Source organism: Ascaphus truei, chromosome 2, assembly GCF_040206685.1.
Source record: "Ascaphus truei isolate aAscTru1 chromosome 2, aAscTru1.hap1, whole genome shotgun sequence".
Lineage (NCBI taxonomy): Eukaryota > Metazoa > Chordata > Amphibia > Anura > Ascaphidae > Ascaphus > Ascaphus truei.
In genome coordinates this window covers 66176740-66200372 of record NC_134484.1, presented here as the reverse complement: position 1 = coordinate 66200372, position 23633 = coordinate 66176740, and the positions used below count along the sequence as shown (strand labels likewise).

At 40.9% G+C, this 23633-nt stretch overlaps 1 protein-coding gene across 7 annotated transcripts in view; it reads left to right on the top strand.

Annotated features, from left to right (window-relative positions):
• The window catches only part of VPS13B (vacuolar protein sorting 13 homolog B), a 1123013-nt gene that overhangs the window by 144805 nt on the left and 954575 nt on the right, over positions 1-23633 (top strand). For all 7 annotated transcript variants that reach the window (XM_075582636.1, XM_075582637.1, XM_075582642.1 and 4 more), the window contains exons 8-11: positions 11840-12096; positions 17737-17832; positions 19923-20045; positions 22513-22650. In XM_075582636.1, coding sequence (XP_075438751.1) covers positions 11840-12096; positions 17737-17832; positions 19923-20045; positions 22513-22650 — 614 coding nt within the window. The remainder of the gene's footprint in view (positions 1-11839; positions 12097-17736; positions 17833-19922; positions 20046-22512; positions 22651-23633) is intronic.

Here is a 23633-nt window from a genome sequence, read left to right as displayed (position 1 = left end):
TATATATATTCATATGTTACCGTTCCGAGGTCTGGTAATCAAGAGACAGCACTCTGTTTAGAAGTATTTCAAATGTGTATTAGTCATGAGAATAACCAACCCCTCAAAGTAACAAACTCCTGATGATGCTAATGCTGTACTGGGGAACACTGTATACTCCAAAAAAATATGCTGCATCATATACAAGTAATAATGAATTCAAATGTATTTACATGGAACTCCTTTCATTCTGGCAAAAGCAAGAATCGGAGTGTTTTTATAGCCTTTAAATTGAACACCCAAACATTTGGTTCAGAAATGATAACGCACGGTAAGCATTTTTCCTTATGGTTAAGGATGGGTTTATATCGGGGGTGCTCAACTCCAGTCCTCAAGACCCCAAACAGAAAAGGTTTTCAGGATATCCCAGCTTCAGCACAGGTGGCTCAATCAGGGGCTTAGTCTTACTGTGATGAAGCAGGGACTGATTGAGCCACTTATGCTATAGCAGGGATTGATTAAACCACCTGTGCTGAAGCTGGGATATCCTGAAAACCTGACCTGTTGGGGGGTCTTCAGGACTGGAGTTGAATACCCCTGGTTTATATTACCTGAAATGTTTGATTGGAAGATGAATGTGTGTATGTGTTTGAATGCACATAAATATACATTACACAGCTGCACAACTCACAGCTTAATTGATCCATTTATTTTGTTTGTTCTCTGTTGGCTTTATAAGCAAACTTTTTTCTCGACATGGTACACGCAGACTTCTTAACCCCTTTGGTGCTTTTGCATCGTGTTAGAGAACCGCGATAGCCTGTAGCGTTTAAGTCACCTTTTATGTCGCCCTCACCCACTCAACCCACTGCAAACCCTAGCATTGCAATTCAGCAAAACATTAAACAAGGAAAAGGCGCACCCCTGCTGTTTAGTCTGCACACACTCACTTGGCTCACAACAGCTTAATGCAACATTACCTACCTCTGTGATAATGAACCTGCTATGTACCTCATCTTTGTTCTTTCTCGTGGCCTCATGGAAATTTTACTCTCTCTCCACTACAAACTCCTCCCTCCTAGCCCACACCCAATATCACCATACACACTGGATTACTCAAAAGCCTTGCAATATCTACTGAATGTTGGTGGAGAACTCTAAAAACCAGCACACCAACCACCTCTCACACTAATGGCAAACATCACAAATTAACAACTTGCAAACAACTACTCAAATTTCTATTTGTACTATTACTCTATTTAGCAGGGGATATTGAACCTAACCCAGGCCCTCCCTTTCCAACTCTGTCCCAAACCCCTGAGAATTCCCCCTTTAAATTCCAAAAATGTCCATCTGTCGCCCATATAAATAGCCGCAGCCTGCTGCCCAAACTGGAGGAACTAAGGGCATGGTGCCCTATGCATAAACCCAAAGCCATTGTTCTCACAGAAACATGGCTAACCCCTAAAACTCCTGATGCAAATATTGCCATTCAGGGATACTCCATTTCTAGCAGAGATTGGTCAAAGAGAGGAGGAGGGGTGTTATTTTATATTGCAGACACCTTACAATTTACACTTTTAAATTGCCCCCCAAGCCCACCCTCTTTTGAAATCGTAGTTGGCAAAATCTGCCTCCCCTTTTCTAAGCCCGTTCTTATTGATGGCATCTACCACCCCCCTAAAGCCCCTCTACAATCCCTGACTGATACCACCCAGTTTCTTGCTCCATTTCCTCTCTGAATGAGAAGAGTGAGCTGCAAGTTCTTGGGGATTTCACCTTCCATTGGCTTGACCCTAAAAACCGCAAAATCCAGATACAACTCAAGTCACTTAACCTAATGCAACTCATTTCCCAACCCACACGGACAAACCTGAAATCACATAACCATTCCTTGCTAGACTGGATTCTCTCCTCAAATCCAAGCAGAATCCAATCCTCTGGCATCCTTCCTGACATTTTCAGTGACCATGCACTGTACTGTGTAAGGAAAATTAAACCACCCCAATCAAGCCCTAAAGTTCTCCTCACTAGAACATTCAGAAACTTTCACCAACAACAGTTTCTGGCTGATCTTACCAACTGCCCTTTGCACAGAAGCAACTTAATTCTCGACCCTGATTCTGCGCGCGACTATTTCCCATCCGAGTTCTTAAAACTCTGTGATACCCATGCTCCACTACGCAGAATAAGAGTACGGGGGGCCCACCTTCCATGGGTTACACCTGATCTTATAGCACTCTACCAGTTCAGGGATGCCTTGTGGAAAAGCTACAAAGTAATTGGCACTACCAAGGATCTCAATCACTACAGATGCATACGGAATATGTGCACAAGGCACGCAAAAGCACAATATTACTCTGACAATCTCCACCAGAATACATCAAACCCAGCTAACTTCTGGAAGGTTATCAACAATATATTCCACCCATATAACCATCAACAACCAAATAATATCATTAAGGAGGATATTACTCTGACAAACCCCACTGACATTGCAAATGCATTCAATGATTACTTTGTGGGGTGTGCTACTAAGTTATTAGCAAAATATAAACCACAAACATGAATCTCATCCTGGGAGTACCCCTATAGCCCCACCCCCTCCCAACACTGCCCAAAATGTTCAATTTGTCTCAGTATCCGAAGAGGAGATTACACAAGCGCTCCTCAAATTAAAACTAAGCAGCCAAAGTGGACCTGACTTATTACAATCTAAGTTCCTTAGACTTGGTGCCCCATCTATTGCCAAACCAATTGCTTCCATAGTCAACTATATTCTGTCTGCATACCATATCCCCGAGACCTGTAAAACTGCCAGAGTTATCCCAATCTTCAAAAGTGGGGACAAAAACACTGTCTCAAACTACAGGCCAATCTCTCTTCTCCCAATACTATTCAAAATCATGGAAAAATGTGTTCACTCCCAATTAAGCGATTACTATACCAAGACAAATTTCTCTAGCCAATTCCAATCTGGCTTTCGCCCCAAACACTCCACCGTAACTACCCTGCTAAAAGTTTACAATGAAATCCAGTGTGGAATGGAACGGGGACAACTCACTGGTGCAATATTCCTAGATTTTGCACAGGCGTTTGATACTGTTGATCATGCTAACCTGCTTAACAAACTCCTGTGCTATGGAATAGGGAAACATGCATTAAACTGGGTTCATTCCTACCCATTGGGTAGATCCCAACATGTGTCCATCTCAGGCTCTAACTCCAACCCCATGGAAATCACCTGTGGTGTCCCACAAGGCTCTGTTCTGGGGCCCCTACTCTTCTCAGTGTTCATCAATGATCTTCCTACAGCTTGTAAGGGAGCTTCAATACACATGTATGCAGATGACACAATCTTATATGCACACAGCAATAGCCTCTCCGACCTTGAACATATACTTTTTATCTGACTTTTTTGAGACTCGAAAATTGGATTTCCCAAAACAAACTGTTTTTAAACACTGACAAGCCTGTAACAATGGTATTTGGGACCAAGACTACATTTTTAAACCTTCCAATGACTGAGCTCCAGATCAGAACCAATGCTAACACCACCCTAACTCCTGTTACTAGTTTTAAATACTTGGCCATATGGTTTGACTCCCACTTAACATTCGGGATGCATATTGATACCCTGACATCCAAAACCTATGCCAAACTAGGTGTACTTTACAGGAACAAATCTTCCCTAAGTCGACTGGTCAGTAATAATAACAACAACCAGTAATAATTATTATATAATAATGTATTATAATACAATTATTACAAGACTGGTTAGGTTGTTGTTCAAAGTTCTAGTAGCTGCTTTGGTCCCCGAGAAAGATATAAGATGTAGGTTGTGATGCCTTTTAGCGGATCAACATTTAGAGTTTTTCATAAATTCTAGTGTGGAGAGCTTTAGAAATCTCATAGGTGTCTTCTTTAATCATACAGTACACTTATAGAAGAGACCTATGAGGTTTCGAAAGCTCAGTACATTGTATTTTCATGTATGGTCCGCTAAAAGGTATCACCGACATGTTAAGAACACCAGGACAAACACATTAGTCAACGTTCCTCTTGTTTTGTCCAATTTTATTTATAGATGAAATGTGAATTTATTTTCTAAATGCTCCACCAGTTTAAGTTCTTTCAAGACTTGAGCTTTGTCAAATGTTAATCTTGTCTGTAACGGTTACATACGCCCATAACATATATTATCCCTTACTGTCCAGCCTGTAAATATAATGTATACCGAACGTCCTGTTCATATAATTAACCATGTATTGTCATCATGACTTGAAAACAAGCGGTTCCTCTAAATGTATTCCCGGTAAAACATTTTATAAATAAAATAACATTGCCGCTGTTGGGGATATATCACAAATCTTTGTAAATGTAAATTATGAGCTTATTGAGGCCTTGATCTAGCTGGATCCCATAATACCGTACACTTTTCTATCCTTTTCAATTAGCAGAAGTTTATAAGAGCTGAAACCGCTGCAACTTAATAAAAGCGTAAATTGTAATAAAATATTGTAGGTCATATAAAATTCAACATCTAACAACATTTTCTACGGGCATTCTTAACTTTTTTCTTCTTGTATTTCTAAGGTATTAACATATTTAAAGTAAAGTTTGTTGTCGTTTCTGCTTATCGAAGTAATTTTTCTGTTGATGTATATACTTATTCTGGGCTTTCTAATTTCCATACTTTTGTAGTTTCATCCTTGTAAAAGCCTCTTCATTTGCATTTTTTATTATTATTATTAGTAATAATAATAATAACTGCAGTTGGGGTCATATTTCTAGTTGTATAGTAGAAATCAATATTAATGACCGCTTTTGGTATTTGCTGAAGATTTGATTGGAGTATGGCGTTTGAGCCTAAAATCAAACATGAGTACCGAGATTAATGTTTACTTGCACTCTTTCTTTCACTCTTAATATGACTTGATACATGGGACTTGTGCTTCCTTAAGGCTTTCTGTAGGAGAACTCTTGCAGGTGATTCCAGGTTTGGCAATAATACTACAGCTTGCTGGTTAAGGAAAGTTTGAATGTGTTTCTTTAAGGTTTCCCATTGCCTAGAAGGCATCTGCTTAGCAGGCTTACTGGGATACAGAAAATTGTTCTTGATTAATGGGGATGTCATCATTCTTGACACAGGAGTCAAACAACAGTCTTTAAATCCTACTGTATTCAGATTGTAACAGCACAAGCTTAATTAAAGCACCACAGTTGATGCCATTTTTTTTGCTTTCCTATATAACTTTATATTATAATTTACCAAGAATTCGCTTTTTAACGGCTGAGATCTCCATTTGCACTCCATGTGCACAGTTTTGGTTGAAACGTCAATTACACCATCTAATTACATTTATTATAAAAGTGCTAGTGTGCCGGATCTATCTGTGTGTGTGTGTGTGTGTGTGTGTGTGTGTGTGTGTGTGTGTGTGTGTGTATATATATATATGTATACCGTTGGCTATATAGCCAATTGGCTATATGCTAACGGTGGCGTTTTTTGTTGCCTTTTTCACCCACCATAACTTAAAATGTATATGGTAAACCTACCCAGCCTAGAAATATTGCAAAGCAAGTATAAACAACCTCACACCGATGATACCCATCAAGGTTGAAACATGTCTGTGAGTGGTTTGACATGCTTTGCTAGTCCCATGCTGTGCTTAAAAGCTGTGTGAACAGCGATGCATTTGCTACATGTGAATGGATTTTCCAGGCAAAAGGTGATGTGTGCTCATTTGCATGTCATTTCCCAGAATCCCTTGCTGCAGTGGGAACACTAGGTGATAATGGTTGAAAGGCAGGGTTGCAGACCTAAGACATGTGAATGTGCTCAAAAGTGATATTCTTTATTGGATATATCAACCCGGTTATAGCGCGATCTGCTACAACGCGAATCTGCTTATAACACGGTCTTAGCGTGGCTCCCGATTTGAAAACCTCCATTTTGCCACGCAAGGATTTACTGGCATCTGTCACCTCTCTCCTTACTTCAGTACTCTCCTCTCTGCAGCTGTCAGTAATAGTGCGCAGCGTAGCAGAGGAGGGTCACATGACACCACACATCCCCGCACATTTTTTTTTTTTTTTTTTTTTTCAACCTTCAAATCAATGCTTTATTGCTAACGGACACATACACAAACACACACACCTACACCATGTGGAAATTGAACATTAATAAATTTTATATAATACACATGCAGGGATCGAACTCAGGACCTTCCATATACTGGTACCAATACATTACCTCTACGCCACAGGCTTGGTGTTACAAGACTGCCCTATAAAATATTTTTATCCTCTACATGCCACAGTGCACTACTGTATGTAAATGTTTTGTTTGAATGGAACCCAGGACCTTTCATTAACTGGTACCATTCTCTACCTCTACACCACAAGGACTGTGTGATGTCACAGACTCTAGAAACAAATTGAGTATCTGGGATTACTTTATACTTTTAAAAGTAGCTTTTGATTTAAAAAAAAAAACGTATTGTATAGTTGAAGTAGATCACCCTGGACCCTAAAAACAAACTTTGCGTTTCCTTGAACATGTCTCTAAAGTCCACAATGTCTACCGAAAGTTTTACTGTTTTGGAGCAACAAGTTTATACTCCATCGTCGAGTGTTCCACGATGGCAGAAACAAAGTAGTCCTGAGGCCATATCCATGTTATCCCTTTCATTGCTTTTTAATTTATTGCAGGCCCATCTTGCAGAGAGGGGGTGAATTTATGCACTATTTCAAATATTTAAGAAAGCCAGTCTTGTTTGACCTTTCAGATGGGGCTCCTTTATCAAATATTAAAAAATAAATAGCGTAATTAAGTATGTAACAAACTGAAATTGTAGGTTTGATGTGTTATTGACATAAAATTAGTTTTTATTTCATGAGGTCACCAACCTTCAAATGGAATTTTTTTTTAAATGTTACATGTCAAAATATTGTTCATGTTTTAATTAAAGAGAAAAATTATACGTGTGTTTGTATGTGTTCCTAGAACTTTTTAAAGGGGCATTCATGCTAAAATGTTTCCATTTAAATATGTAGATTTGACACACACACACACACACACACACACACACACACACACACACACACACACACACACACACACACACACACACACACACACACACACACACACACACACACACACTCACACACTCACACACATCATAACATAGTCATTGCACTGATATTTCTGATGCTATACTAATACTCCATCTATGCACCACTAATATTTGTGATCCCTCAAACCTGAGATATTGGAAAATATACGTAGCTCCATGCTTTTCACTTCAAAGGAACTTCAGCTAATGTTTGTAAGTAAGCTTACATTGTTACCAATATGGGTTTTATAATGAAAAAAAAAACGGCATTTAGTATGTTTGTTTGAAATGCGTTTTTTTGCACGGACCTAAGCGAATGCACCTTTACAGTCTTAAGCTCTGTGTCCGGAATGATCCTATTATATAAACTTTGAGAATGAATGACCTCTAAATTCTCCTCCAAAAAAAGCTTGGTAACTAGGATGTCTTTCTGCTCGCAAATGAGGTCATTCTTCGTAGTCTGCTTGCAGCTGTGCGCTCACTAACCTTTCCTTTCAAGGTCTAAACTTGGTTCACGATACGTCTGTCAGAACTGATTTAATTCTGATCCAAAACCAAGTAACAGGAACCGATTAATTGCTCTTCCACCCCAAAGGTGGCTCCTCCTGCCTCACTTGTCAAAGGTGATGTCAATCATTAAGTGCGTGAGATAGATCTGGTTGCTTTCCCTGGTAAATGCAAAGTTGAGAGAAAACGCAGTGACTAGAATATAGTATTTGTTGAAGAAAAACTTGCTTTTGATGAAGCGCATCTGTGTTTGCCATATTTGAAACAGAGCTTTTTGCAGTGCTGATCCTTGTGCCATTTCTAGGATGCACAAGGATAGGCCACGAGGTGAAAACATGTTCAAAGATCTTCTCTCCCTTCTTCCATCGAGTCTATCTAAATATAAGAGAAGACATCTGATATCTTTTTGGATATGCACCTAAATGCAAAATGTTTCATTACGAAAAGATATAACAAAGAGTAAATGCTGCACACCACAATATGATAAAGAGTGATACAATTACCGGTGCTCCCATCAATGTACGATCGGCTGCATCCAATCCACGGCATACAAAAAGGAATGAAGATGAGGCACACGGATTTCCAAAATAAAGAGATTTATTAAAGCATACACAACGTTTCGACCCTAAGGTCTTTGTCAAGTGCAAAAAGCCACTTTTCAAGTGCAAAAGCCACTTTTTGCACTTGACAAAGACCGTAGGGTCGAAACGTTGTGTATGCTTTAATAAATCTCTTTATTTTGGAAATCCGTGTGCCCCATCTTCATTCCTTTTTTCATTACGAAAAGAAGCTCGATATCACGGTATCGAGCACCAATATCCTTTTATAGGAGATTTTTGAATCCCCTCTATCAGCACACAGTAAAACTTTTGTTGATGTGCAATATCATTTTGTGGTCCAAGCTGCATCATATACTGTATAATAAACCTGATGCGCTATTTCCTAACATATGGTGCTGTTTTCTAAACATGGTTCACGCTGCCTCAGACGTGGCGTATTTCTGTTGCAGATTCAAGGGAGAGAAAGTGATGCAACGGCTCACAATTTCATAACGTCTCTTGATTTGTGCATCATGTAACTCCTCTCTTAGACACTCCCCAAATAGCAAGACGACACACACGGGAACACTTTTGGAGCAGAGACTTTGATACATGGACACACAGGCATACAGCAAAAATTAGGCTTTTTAGGACAGTTGTGGTCCAAAATTGCGTTGGTACAGAAGCCCTTGTGTGTCATGTACACATTCATCAAGTAATCATTTAAGCACACCACCTGCATGTCAAAAGACCCGCTCAAAAGATATGGGCCAGGGGATGGTATGAGATGAGTCAGTGATAAAGACAGTAACACTCATCTTAGTCAGGTTAAAATGTTTATTCATGTTACCATAATTGAAGAATTGTAATACTTGTGCAATGAAAGCAGCAGTCATGCAGTGTTAACTCAAAGTACACAAAATTGTATATAAATGTTTAACTCTGTATAGTACGTGGTAATCGGCTCAGTGTTTTTCACTTTGAAGAACTTGGGCATAGGAGGGTTAGTGGCACTGCACCTCTAGTTGCAATACTTATAATATTCAAAACGTTTTTCTTCTAAACCAATGTAGCATGCTTTTCTTTGCTTGGCTATCAATCCTGTCCCATATGCCTTTAGTTATGTGTTTTTCTTGTGTACTTTAACTATTAACTGTAATTCACTTCTATTTTTGGAATGCTTGTTTGCAAAAAGAACAAAAAAAGATCTCTTAGCGATGCACATTCTGTGTGAGATTCTGCGTGAGCTGGAACCATTGCACGAGGTGCCAAACAAAGCTGTCTCTTACAATTAGATATGAACATAATCACTGAGCATTGGGTACTTGCAAGCAAGAAAATTTACTTTAAAGAATGCACGCGCACGACAATTTTCAATAGTGTTTTGCTAGGTCTTTGTGTGTGTAAATTCAAGGGCTGCTGCTTTTCAGATTTATAGGCTTCTGTGAAATGGTTCAATCATCTCAACCTAGCAACACAATGTGTTGGAAATGACCCAACTACCACACTGTTTATATGAAGACTTGATATATTCTAATTGTATTGCTAATGAATTTATCGCACAGAAATGTGGCTTTGTCTGTTGAACGCAGTGGCTGAGGGCTGTTATATACAGGATGCGGCCGTGCGTTCCTATGCGAACGAGCGTGCACGTGCCGCATGCTTTTCCTTTATATAGTGCTGGGAGCTGCAGGTAGTGTGTGTGTGTGTGTGTGTGTGTGTGTGTGTATATATATATATATATATATATATATATATATATATATATATATATATGTTGTGTAAGTGGAGTGTAAGTAAGATTTTTTTTTAAATTAAAAAAAAAAGTTTAATAATTTATTTTTTTACTTCTGCAGTTATTTACCCCCACACACACACACACACACACACATCCATACAAACACACATCCACACATACATACACACATACATACCAATACATACATTTGAGCGCAGGCAGCGGCGCGAAAAGATGAATTTCTTCATGTTTGCCGCTGTCTGTCGGCTCCGCTCTCCCTGCCGTGCGCGCGCGCGGCACATCTATAGAAAGGCTGACTAACGTCAGCCAACTAAAAATGAGCGCGCGCCCGGCACTATAAAACGGGCCTGAGATTGAGATTCACTGCTAAACATTTTCATTACCGGAAATACAGAGCTGTGTTGAATTGGTGGTCTTGGTAGCCTTTGATCAAAATGTATTCCCTCTTTCTTTTCTGCGATACAAATCTGATTTTTGTAGGTAATGGGCTTGGACCTAACGGAGAAAGGAGTTCTAAGCTTGGAGTGATGCACTTTGTGTAAAAAAAACCCCACAGATCTCAGGACAGACACAGGGCTTCTTTATTTTTAAATAGGCATCTAAATATTCTCAATCCATAATTAAAGATAACGGGGTTTGTGGGAGTAATGGACTTGGAAAATGGTGGTGTACCTTAAATCTCACGACAGTCGTATTGAAGAGCTAACTTTGTAATTGCCTGTGAAGGAAGGTAAAAATAGCAATTGTGAAGTAGTATAAATATCATTGTAGGACAGTGGTACTCGTACAAGCGAATAAGTGGCAAAACCTTACTCTGTATTGATATCTAATCATTATTATGCATCCAACACAATCGTAGGCTTTGGAGGTGAAATTACAGCAATTTTCATATATCTTTAGCATGATCATTTAATGATTTTGGTTTTGTGAACTCTTGATCTACAAAGGATTATTGGCTTTACAAACAACTGGGTTTGACTTTGCAAATTGCTGCGTTCATTTATGGTCTCTATATTAGACTGTAGGGAATTTTATTGATTACACGTCCTTTAGGCTGACCTGGAGGATGTTTTGTATCTTGATACTTTATTACAAAATAAATGTATGTATATATATAGTGTGTGTGTGTGTGTGTGTGTGTGTGTGTATATATATATAAAATTATTATTTTTATATATATATATTTGTTTATTTACCAAGCTATTTGTTTCGTGCTCTGTCCTTGGCATCATTGTATAAGTAATAATACAGCTGAACCCCGTTATAATGCGGCCCTTGGGGTCCACGGAATGAGACCGCGTTATAACCGGGATTGCGTAAATTTCGCCGCGTGAGGACTTACCGGCATCTGCATTTCTCTCCTCTCTGCGGCTCGCTCTCTCCTCTCCCTGCCGTAGACTGTCGAGCGCAGGGGAGGGTCATGTCTGTGTCCTATGACCCTCCTCAGCGCTCAAAATTCTACGGCAGGGAGAGGAGAGAGCGAGCCGCAGAGAGGGGAGAAATGCAGATTCTGGTAAGTCCTCGCGCGGCTAAATTTACACGGTCCCGTAAAAAAAAATTGGAGGTGTTTTTTTTAATTGGGAGCCACGTTTAGACCGCGGATCGTGCTATAATGGGGATGAGCTGTACTTAGCACATCATCTAGAATGAGAAATCGCAATACATAATTGTAATGTAATTAAATATAGTCAAACATTAAATAAGCACCAATCATTGTGTACCAGAAACCTACAATAAATAAGGCTGGATCTCACAATATAGTAAGCCGTTAAGATTTGTAAAGTTCTTTAAAAATATTTTTTTGGTCCAAGTAAATAGGACACACTTAGCAATTATGTTCCTTCATCAGTCATTTCTTGTTGTGCTTTCTTTTGTAACCCGTCTGCTTGCAGCATTAGGATTACAGATAATATGAAATGGTGTATTTTGTGCAGGTGTGGAAGATGAATTGGGTACGCAAATGCAGTATCCATCCCCAGAAATGTACACCTTGGATGATGCTGATCAACAAGGATGGGTATCGTGGGCCTGGTCTTTTGTTCCTGCTATAGTCAGTTATGAGAATGAAGGAGAAGAAAGCTACCCTTTATCAGAGGATGGAGTAACACTACAAAGGCCAAAATCCCAGCTATCCAAAGACCCAATAGTCTCCATAGGATTCTATTGCACCAAAGCCACGATCACGTTTAAGGTATGTTATTTAACTTACTGCTGCGACACACTTTATTCGAGCAAATACCCAGTATGTACCTGGCAGATACCTGGAATGCGCCGCTTCTCACCTCAGACAAGCCCCGTTGCGTTTGCCTTCCCAGCCATGGTTCATGCCTGGCTGACGGGCGGCTGATCTGTTAAATGATAATGATTAGGATTTAATAGGCTGCAATGCTTCGCGTGTCTACCAGATGGCATAAATTCATGAATTGTAATGCAGTATATATATATATATACTGTGCAGTATTGCAGCCAGTGGGAATAAAATGCTTCAATCCCTGCCTGGAAAATAACTCAATGCACTCGGGCAGAAAACAGTCACAAACCTCAATACTCCCGAGTATACCCGAATTCGTGGGACTAGCCGAGCTCGAATAAAGTGTGTCGCCAGTGTACATGTAAGCTGTTTGGGGTAGGGTCTCCGTTACCTTATGTTGTCATTTACCGTTGCACTTATCCCCATTGTTCACATTTTCCACCCTTGCCGATTCCACTTCCGGGTCAAATTTGTGAGTAGCATCAGAGTAGTGTTTAGGATACAGGCAGTCCTCGGTTATCCGACTCAATGCATTACTCAAAATGGCGATGGATAGCGAAACGTTGTAAAGCGAAACACATTTTCCCATAGGAACACTGTTTAACTGAAAGGTTCCGTTCCTGAAGGCATTTTTAATGCTAAAATACACAAAATATTTTACGCAGGCAATTTGATATGCAGCACACACATACATTATACAGTGCATATACTGTATTATATATATATATATATATATATATATATATATATATATATATATATATATATATATATATAGAACATAATATATAATATAAAAATATAATATGTTATATAGTATAATATATATATTATATACACATAAACAACTTTGCAAAGCGTCGTAAGCCGTTTTGGCGTTGTAAAAATGAACATAGGTATGCATTGCATAGCGTTGGATAAGCCATTCGTTGTAAAACGAAGCGTTGTAAAACGAGAACTGCCTGTAGATTGTAGGGGAGACAGGTGAGGGGCAGGAATTACAGCAGGTTGTTACAGTAATGGAAACGGGAGAGAATGAGGGCCTGTGTCAGAGTTTTAGCAGACAAGCAACAGAGGAAAGGGCGTATCTTCGTAATATTGCTGAGGAAAAAGCCACAGGTTTCAGATACGTTTTGAATGTGAGAGAGGAGTCGAGTGTGATCCCTAGGCAGTGTGCTTGCGCTACTGGGTGTATGACAGAACTTCCAACAGTAATGTGGAAGGAGGTAGTGGGGCCAGGTTTGGGATGAAATATGAGGAGCTCTGTTTACGACATGTTGAGTTTAAGTTGGCGGAGGGGCATCCAGGATGATATCGCAGAGAGACATTCAGAAACTTTGGTCTGTATAGCAGGTTTATGGTCAGGGGTTGAGAACGAAATTTTTGTGTCGTCGGCATAGAGGTGATATTTGAACCCAAGAGATGTGATTAGGTCACCTAGAGAGAGTGTGTGTATAGAGAAAAGAGGAGAGGTCCCAGGACAGAGCCCTGGGTTACCCCCACAGAAAGATCAATAGAGGAGGAGGAGGTATTAGCAGAAGAGACATTGAAAGTACGATGGGAGAGCTAAGAGGAGATCCAGGATAGAGCTTTATACCAATAGTCTCCAGTCTCCATAGTATGCTGCCAGAATCACTCTACTCTCCTAAATCTGTCTCAGCGTCTCCCCTGCTGAAATCCCTCTCCTGGCTTCCTATCGAATCCTGCATCTAATACTCAATTCTCCTCCTCACTTTTAAAGCTTTACACTCCCGCCTTACTGTACATCTCAGCCATAATTTCTCGCTATGCACCATCCCGACTTGCATTCCGCTCAAGAATGTCTTCTCTCTACCCCCTTTGTATCTATAGCCCTCTCCTGCCTTAAACCTTTCTCACCGACTGCTCCACACCCCTGGAATGCCCGATCCCTCGATATCTGACTAGCACCCTCTCTATCCACCTTTAAGACCCACCTTAAAACACACCGCCTTAACGAAGCATATGAGTAGCTCCGTGGCTAATACATTACTCTTGATACATAAAGCTTGCCCCCCTGCAGATGCACTTACCAGAATGCCCTCCTACAGTCTCTGTACGTTCTTCCTACCTACCAATTAGATTGTAAGCTCTTCGAAGCAGGGAAGCCTCTTCCTAAATGTTTCTTTTTTATGTCTGAAGCACTTATTCCCATGTTCTGTTATTTATATTTGTTATTTATGTGATCGTCATGTGTATTACTGCTGTGAAGCACTATGTCTATTAATGGCGATATATAAATAAAGACATACACACATACACACATATATACATACATACATACATCCTAGAGTCACCTCTGGGAGGCTTATTACCAAGAGGCCTCACCCTCGTGCTCACTTTACCAGATGTGGGTCATGTTCTGTGACTGTGGGGAATATTTAAATACATGGGAATACTTGTGCAAACAGGACAGACAAGGAGTCACTGGGAGAAGTGAATCGTTGTCTGAAAAGACTTTACATTGTAATTGGTGCAGTATATAGACGGACATTGCATATGTAACTATAAATGTGTTTTATTTAGTTGAGAAAATAATTTGTGGGTTATTTGATGTATATCCAGAGTGAGGAAAAGGAAGCAGACCGTTATTTGTTTAGTGTTAGGTTGTTTGCTTATTCTATAATTGTGTCCTTAAATGTCTTTGGAGTACATGCATCAAGTGTTAGTATGGGTTATCACACCCGTTCAGGCACTAATTCCCATTCAAGTCAATGGGAGTTAACGTTGGAACAGGTGCGATAACCCATACTGGCGTGAAAACCCATACTGGCGCTTGATGCATGTGCCCCTTAGAGCAGGGGAGTGCAAACTGAGGGGCTGGGGGGCGTGAGATTTTCGGGGGGGGGGGGGGGGGGCTGCGTGGAGGTTACAGTGGCCCGCGCTTTCCCGAAGGCATTTAAATGAAATCCCGGGGATCGCACGAGGCCTCTGTAACTTTACTTACCTTAACTTTCCAGCGACACGTCGCCATGGCAGCCCGCAGGGTCACGCAACGTCGCGTTGCCATGGCATAGGAGAAGTTTGCGCACCCCTGCCTCAGAGTGCCAAAACATATAGGTTGTTTTTTTATTGTCCTTAAGTAGATTACACTTTACAGTGCCTCAAAGAGTTATAAAAAAAGATTTGAAGCGGGGGGAGTCTCCGGATCTGAACCGTGTTGATTTCAGCTCCGGGAAATCCCTGTCTTCCCGAGACACTTGCATCGATAGGGGCAGGTGGTAGGAGCCCCAGATGGGTTCACAGCATGGCAGGTTACAATACAATAGGAAGCCGCAGTGTCATCCCTTGTGTGCTATTGGCCCACGTAACGCGGGAGCTTTAAACAGCGCAGAGATACCAGCAGCACCTACGAAGGTAAGTATCTCAGAAATCAATGCGGTTTAGCTCCAGAGACCCCCTAGTTAAAAACTATTAAAATAACAACAACAAAACAACAGAAGTTCTCCTTTAAAAGGCATAGAATAATGATATGCAGCTCTGCTGCTAAATGGATTTAGGGATGTGATGGTTTGAGCTTCACCCTGCATCCAAACAAGGGGTGCGTTACCCCAGTCCTCAAATGCCACCAACAGGTCAGGATCTCAGAATATCCCTGCTTCAGCACAGGTAGCTCAGTCTTTGACTGAGCCACCTGTGCTGAAGGGGGGGGGGAAACCTGACTTGTTGGTGGCCCTTGAGGACAGGCGTTGCCCACCCCTGGTTCGGAATCATGGTGAAGCCAACTTTAAAAGAGATCCTGAGTTAGCACATCGAAATGAAGCAGCAAACGTATTTCAGGGTCACAGAGATAACATTGGACTGTAACACCTTCTCTCCTTGAATGACCTGCAACATATTAACAAGCGTTCAGCAGCAAAGGGAAGTTACATCTGCAGTGAAAATGTTTTGTACGAGATTCGCATGTTACATTGAGACGGAAAACATTAGTATTCATTGTTCTAGTTTCATGCAAAGAATGTATGGAATTAATTTGTGGTTCATATTATGGTATTAAAAAAAAAAGGTCAAGTTTCTGCATTAGCATTCGGAGGGGTTGATGCCATTCCAGTAAAAAAAAAAAAAAAAAACTCTACATGCCAAATTAAACATTTTCCTAATACTGTTGAAAATTGTTCTTGTAATGTTTGAGGTCTTTTAATCAATTAATTGCTGTTCCTCTGCAATAATTGCAGACAGCTGATAGGAAGGAAGAAGCAAAATTGTACCATATAAGTACATTTATTGTTAGCTTCTCATTGCTTCCTCTCCATTCCTCATTGCATTCAGTGTCTTACCTCTCCTGGTAAGGCAGCAGTACTGGTTAAATGGCCACTTAAAATAGGTCACTTGTTCCATCCACCTGAAATGTACATCTGAACCCTATTACTTTCTTGGGCTGAAAGACTTGAACATTGCAGACCTGGACTGACATCTTCTGGTTTGCATTTATATTGGTGACAGATGGGACTTCTGCATCTCACTCTCCAAAACATTTTTTGTTTGGGGGGCGGGGGAGGGCCTTTTAATTCTGTTTCTTAGTAAGTCATTGTAAGAATGTTGTCCTCGTGTATCCGTTGCAGAGCATGTCGCTGTGTACATAGTTTCCAGAGACCAGTCCCCGACCTGTCCAGTTTACCATCGAATTTCATTGCCTGAAGCAACATACAATGCTTGGCAAGCACTTTCGACCCATTTTGTGGCTCAATGTCCCTCATCGGGGGGCGGGTTAGGGGCCTCTATTTTCTTATCACATCACAAAATATTCCAAATAAATTCTTTCTCATAAAATGTCATAAGTGGGTGCAGGATAGAATAGTTTTTTTTTTTTCCCCTGAGGCAGAATATTAAAATAAGTGTTTGTGCTGAAGCATAGTAAGCAGACTGGAATGATACAAAAGCCGTTCTGCACTGAAAGGATATTGTATTCATGGGCTAGTCGCTCAGCAGAGGTGGTGAAAACGAATACTGTAGTACAGTAGTTTGCAAATTCTTGGAGCAGACAAGATAGAAAACTTTGTCGGGTACGAAAATGAAAAACCATGTTGGGCTAAGTGGTTCTTATCTGCCGTCAATGTCTATTTCTATGTTGGCCGTTAATGCCATGAAAGATGTTGATGATACGTGCAATGTGGATTCTGTGATCCATCACTAGCTAATGTTTAACCTTAGACTTTTTCTTTTTAAATCAGGCCCATCGTACCTAATTGCTTTTTTTGTAGCAAATTGTGAATACCCCCATACCACACAGGTGGGGTTCCAAGCTATCCTGCCATTTTTAATTCCATCTATAAATACGACGTTGATAGAAGGAGTGAAACTAAATGAAAAGCAGTGTGGTGACGGAAACCTACTTCTGCCCCACATAGGATTACATTTGGCATATTTAACTCTGACATCCTATGCTATAGTGTGGATAATGTCTTGCAGCTGTTGCACTGCACCTGTTTCCTGTCCAATAATACACTTCAGCCAATAGCGAAGTTTAATTTGTCTTCATCAATTCAGTCTAGTAATGACAGATTGCTACTCTTTAATGCTAACACTGGCTGCGCTGAAGGTGTTTATCATATTGTTTTCTAGCTCACTGAAATGCAAGCTGAGAGCAGTTATTACAGCCCTCAGAAAGTGAAATCCCGAGAAGTGATACGTTGGGAGCAAGAAGGGACCACAGCTGAGGTAATTTTCCACCATTACTGCATTCTTGGTTGATTTATTGATTGTTGGTAGATCCCACTTTAGGATAGCGTCATTTGGGTTTGGTATTATGGAACCATTCATTGAAGGGTGCATTTACTTTCACAGAAAACCAAAAGAAATCGAGGTAAATATTCAGTGATTTCATCTTGAAATGTTTGTAACTTATTTTATTATCTGATATCAAATACACAATTTCTTATTATTTAAAAAAAAAACAATTATAATTTTCGTGCACCCTACAAAAACAAACAAAATACAAAGTTTCCTTGAAGCCGTCCAAAAACAAGCAGAAAAAATAACTGCAAACAGTCTGAGTGCGTCCACGCTGCCGCTGAGTGCGCTTGGCACGCTCACTGCAATAAAAAGCAATTGGTACAGCCCTTCTCACGCTCATGAGCGTGCACGTACGCTCTCCCAAGCTCGGCGCTTGAGGAGACTAACAAAATTTACTTGAAGCGCGCTCAGCAGCAGTCAGTGCACACAGAACACACACAGCCACACACACTCGCAAACACACACATTACACACACTCGCAAACACACACATTACACACACAAATAGCCCAGATCCACGCCCTGCCGCTCGTGCTTGCAAAATTATGCAGGGCACCCTGCGCTCTTGCTTGGAGAGTTGGCGACGTCGCACTCTCAAGCATGAGTGCGCTCAGCAGCACAGTGGACGCAGCCTAAAAATGGCTGGATAAGACTGACTTAACTTTTTATTTCTTTTTGAAATGTAAATTTTATTTTTGTACATTGAAATTTATTAATAATCCATCTGGTTACAGCATCTTTTAGAAAAGCATGAACTAGTCTTCACTTCTGCAATACAAAGCACTTTGCTAAGAAGATAAAGGAAATATACTGATTTGTGCTGTGTTAGAGCAAGCAGACGTCTAGATGACTATATAATAATACAAATGTGGAATTAATACCTGGCGCATACAAATGGTGATAACAATACAATAATAACAATGTGATTATATAGTAAAGGATATATGACAGTGAAGTGAAGTCTTTTTCCAATGTCTATGAGTGAAATGGACTCTGTCCTTGACTTGGGTAGAATAAAGTCACTCTCATGCAGCAAGTTATAATCCTATTGAATGAGACAAAAACAGAGACACCACATTGCGCAGTATTGACTTGACAGCAAATGAAGTTCTCCCTTATATGCCTCTAAGTGAAATGCCCACTTACTAGATATAGAGTGGGTCTCATGCAGTTGAGAGAATCTGTATCCTTGTTTCTTCAAATCCAGATGTCCACAGGTTAACCCGAACCCCACGTGATATTCCTGTCTCTCCTGGATCCTTGAAGAAACCCCGTCTCTGGAAAGTGCTTTCTCCTTCTGTGCAGGTCTCCTGTATGTGCCTCCAGCATGGGGGTATACAAAAAACAGAGGATTGCGCAATAGTATAAAAAACTTTAATGACGCATCCTAGCTAGCTGCAGAAATATACTCACAGATTCCGTGAGTTTAAAAACAATTTAAACGCCCGACCCGGCTGTCCCACTGCACACCCCAGTCTCTGTCAGCTCCTGCTTCTGGTCGCGTGTGTTTCACGCTATCCAGACTTGCGCGTGCTGACGTCACTGTTCAGTGAACTGACCGGAGAGTCGCACTCTCAAGCATGAGTGCGCTCAGCAGCACAGTGGACGCAGCCTAAAAATGGCTGGATAAGACTGACTTAACTTTTTATTTCTTTTTGAAATGTAAATTTTATTTTTGTACATTGAAATTTATTAATAATCCATCTGGTTACAGCATCTTTTAGAAAAGCATGAACTAGTCTTCACTTCTGCAATACAAAGCACTTTGCTAAGAAGATAAAGGAAATATACTGATTTGTGCTGTTTTAGAGCAAGCAGACGTCTAGATGACTAGTAATGAATTCCAATGCATTTCCATTCTTGTGATATGTTGCGTGTATCAAATGACCTCACAAATCAAGGTGCCCGACTCCTGTGAAAGTGAGACCTACGTTCAGTAACATTTACATCGCTATTTAATTGAATGGTTTCACTTCATGTTTAACTTTACCTCCGACAACCAATCTTCTTGAATAGGTTCTTATGAAGGGGGAACCTTTCTTCGATTGTCAGGTTGGTATTGTGGGAAGTCGAGCCTTGTGCCTGAAGGGAATTATGGGAGTGAAAGACTTTGAAGAGAACACCAACAGATCTGATGCGGTAAGCTTATACTTATTCTGCAGAGTTTCTTAAAGCACTAGACTTAGCATATTGTTACATTACATTCTTTAATATATGAAATACCCTTCTTTCATGACTTTTTTTAGTTTTAGCACTTGTAAGTTATTGGGATATTATAGATGGCACTCATGGTCCATATCCTGGAATTTTCCCCTTAAGGCCCTTTTTTTTTTAAATGGCGCAATCCCTCCCATCTCCAAAGTGAACTAATTCCAGTGACCTGTTTAAGGGGTCTCATCTATGTAATTAATACATTGTCTACCTAAAGCTGTTCCCTATAAATATTTTTTATTTATGTGTTTGTTAGACTTTAGGGATTTGATTTCCCCTGGCTGCTACCTTTTCTGTGATGTGACTGGGTGATCAGCAAGTACTTTCTACAGCCAGACCCTCCCCCTCTTATCTTTATTGGTTCTCTGATAAGAACAGGGTGGTATAAGGGTAAAGAAAACATTCTGAGGACCCTAAGAAACACAACTGGCCGGCTATGTGGGATTGCACATTTAATTACTCCAGTTTCACATTAGGTTGCAACTAACCCTTGAGTTCATTTGATAAGATCTGACCTCTTTTAAAGAAAATAGGAGTTTGACTGTGTGTGTAGAGCGAGAACTTACAAAGCGCAATAGAAACCACCACCAGTGAAATATACAATTGTTAATACATATAAAAGAAACAATGTATATACAGCATATAATGAATGTAGACTATTCTGAATCTAAACTGTCCCTATTAATTGCTGCCAGAAGGTCCTCAACCCCACAAATGTTGAAAAATAGAAAGTCTACAGTATATGAAAAAATACATAGGCGCAAAAATTGGCACTAAGAAAAAGGGAGAAAAACCTAGAGTAGTGTCTCAAAAAATCAAAACTCCCACCAGCGGTAAGTATTACACTCACATTTGGTATTCTTTAAAAACAGCACATCTCTAAATAGGAATAAGTATTCTGGAACTAGTTGCTCTGACGAGAACCGGGAGATCTTGGTTTCCTCTCCTCGCATGCTCTCAGAACCCCTCTCCGGAAGATAGAAGGGGGCACATAGCATAGATCATCTTATTTTATTTTGCAAAGAAAAAAGTAATGTGCTTGCATCAATGTAAAAAAATGTCAGCGCCCTGCGATGCATAGGGTTGCCAGGTGTCCAGTATTGAACCGAACTGTCCTGTATTTGGACACTGTCCAGTAAAATCTTAGAGGTAATACTGGAAATGTATGTGTATTTCCGGTATTACCTCTTTGGACATTTTGACCTGACCTGCTTGAGACCACGGGATTTCCCCGAGCAGGGCTGTTGCTAGGGGGCTGGGCAGCTTTCTCCATCCTGATTGGCTGCATTACCCAGCAGCAGCCGCCAATCAGGAGCAGGTGAGCGGAGAGGTGTGTGTGTGCGCGTGTGAAGCGCTTCGCACCGTTCATCATTGTATCCAGTATTTTTGGAGAAGCCATCTGGCAACCCTAGAAGCAAATACAACTAAAACTGAGCTTCCTGGTCGCCACCGTTGCACATCTATCTCTGACTCCGCCCACACGATGTAATCGGGTTCCTAGATGACTTGCACCTAAAGACGTCATTACGAGGGCGGAGTCAGAGATAGACGTGCGACGGTGGTGTCCAGGGAGCTCCGTACGAGTTGCTTTCTTCTCAGGGCGCTGAATTGTTTATATTGATGTCAGTATATGACTTTTTTTATTTTTTCCAAATGCGAGTAATACTTACCATATGTTTTCTTCTTTTCTTCTTCTTATACATGTTATGGTAACATATTAGTATTTATTTTCCCTGCTAGCTAATAGTAGTTGCATGGTTTCTTTGATTCTTCATGTACAGAGGGAGTATCATTTACTTGAATTTTGGGCACAAGGAAACGGCAGCTGAACGGAGCCCGATCGTGGCTTTCCCACACCCAAAAACTCAGTACTCTAATTTCCCATAAGCAGTAACGTAGCGGGGGTCCCTGCTTCTGAGTGGGACTCCCCCTGCGTTAACCCTACCTGGCCGCACCATTTTGGAAGAGCTGCGCATGGAGACAAGCGTTCCCCCTCTCGGTGTCTCCCCGCCGATCTCTTTAAACAGTAAAATGACATTTATTCTGTAATAAATACAGTAGGATTGAAGCAGGGGGTTTCCGGAGCGGAGCTGCGTTACTTCCAGGTCCGGGGGTACAGGCCTCCGTATCGACTGCCGGTATCTCCTGCAGGGACCCCCGCTGCGTTAATCTTTATGGGAAAGTAAACCTGCGCTGGGCCGGGATGCACTTGGGCTGCGGTCCACCCAGTCCAAGTGATGCGCAGGTGAATCGTGCTACAACTGTATGCAAAATAATAATCGCATAATCCACATAAATGAGCGCTCTGCACTTCTATCCCAGCAAAAGCTCTTTGTCAAACAAACTTGGTACAGGATGCTTTTGATGCAGAGCTATGTTTTTCTTACCGTTCTAGGAAGCCTGTTTCTTTACCTGCGGGGAGAGTTTGAGCAGCAAAGGAATGACTTACCTTACCAACTCACTGTTTGATTATAGAAGCCCAGAAAATAATGGCATTGGAGCGGAGTTTACTTTAGATGCAGCTCTCCACAAGGTCAGTATTTTTGGCAAAGATTGGCCCTTTGAGTTCGCAGTTTGTGTTACGGAACCACCCTAATCTGTGGAGCTGATCCAGTGCAAGCAATGAATTCCCATTCAGCAGTCAGGGAATACAGAGACAGCAGTGTGAGTAATCCGGAGGACTCCAGGATAAGATTAACACTTTAATGATGGCTCTCTTTGAGATGAGCACAGTGTATTTAGTGATGGAGAACTGTGCAATATAATGCATCACAACCTGTGAACAATACACACTAAGTTAAAGAAGAGAGATAGCGGACACAATAGCGCCTGGAGAAATCCTTTGCCTCTGTTTTACAGCAATACAAGCATTGTCAGACTAGTACAGGGGTGGGCAAGTTCAGTCCTCAAGTGCCACCAACAGGTCAGGTTTCCAGGATAATTGTTCAATACAGGGTTTTTCTACCTCCTTATAGTATGTTTTCTTAATAAAGGACTTTTTTTCTATTAACCTGGACCCTGACTCCCTTTGGCTGTGCGCTGCTCCTCTGTTCTCAATTACACTTTCAGGATATCCCTGCTTCAGCACAGTTGGCTCAATCAGTGACTCAGTCTCTGACTGCACCAGCTGTGCTGAAGCAGGGATATCCTGAAAACCTGACCTGTTGGTGGCTTTTGAAGACTGTAGTGGCCCACCCCTGGACTAAGGAGAGTGCAACTAGGAGCGTCCCGCCTGACACAGACTGGGTTTAATTTCATGTTAACTATTTTATTCCTGTCGGAAAGTTCCTAATCCCTTCAATTCCGACATTTTGTGTCTCTGATTACATGGGAAACAACAGTCTCTTCTTCAACTGGCCATTTTTCATTAACACCCCAAGTGCTGAACATGACCGTTTTGAAGGACGCAGACCCTGGTGGGGAGCAGTGGGAAACCGTTCGGCTCAACCAGCCTTTTTTTTCTTCTTAATTTGTCTGTTTTTAAAATAATGGGTGCAATTGTTGCCATTTTAAAGG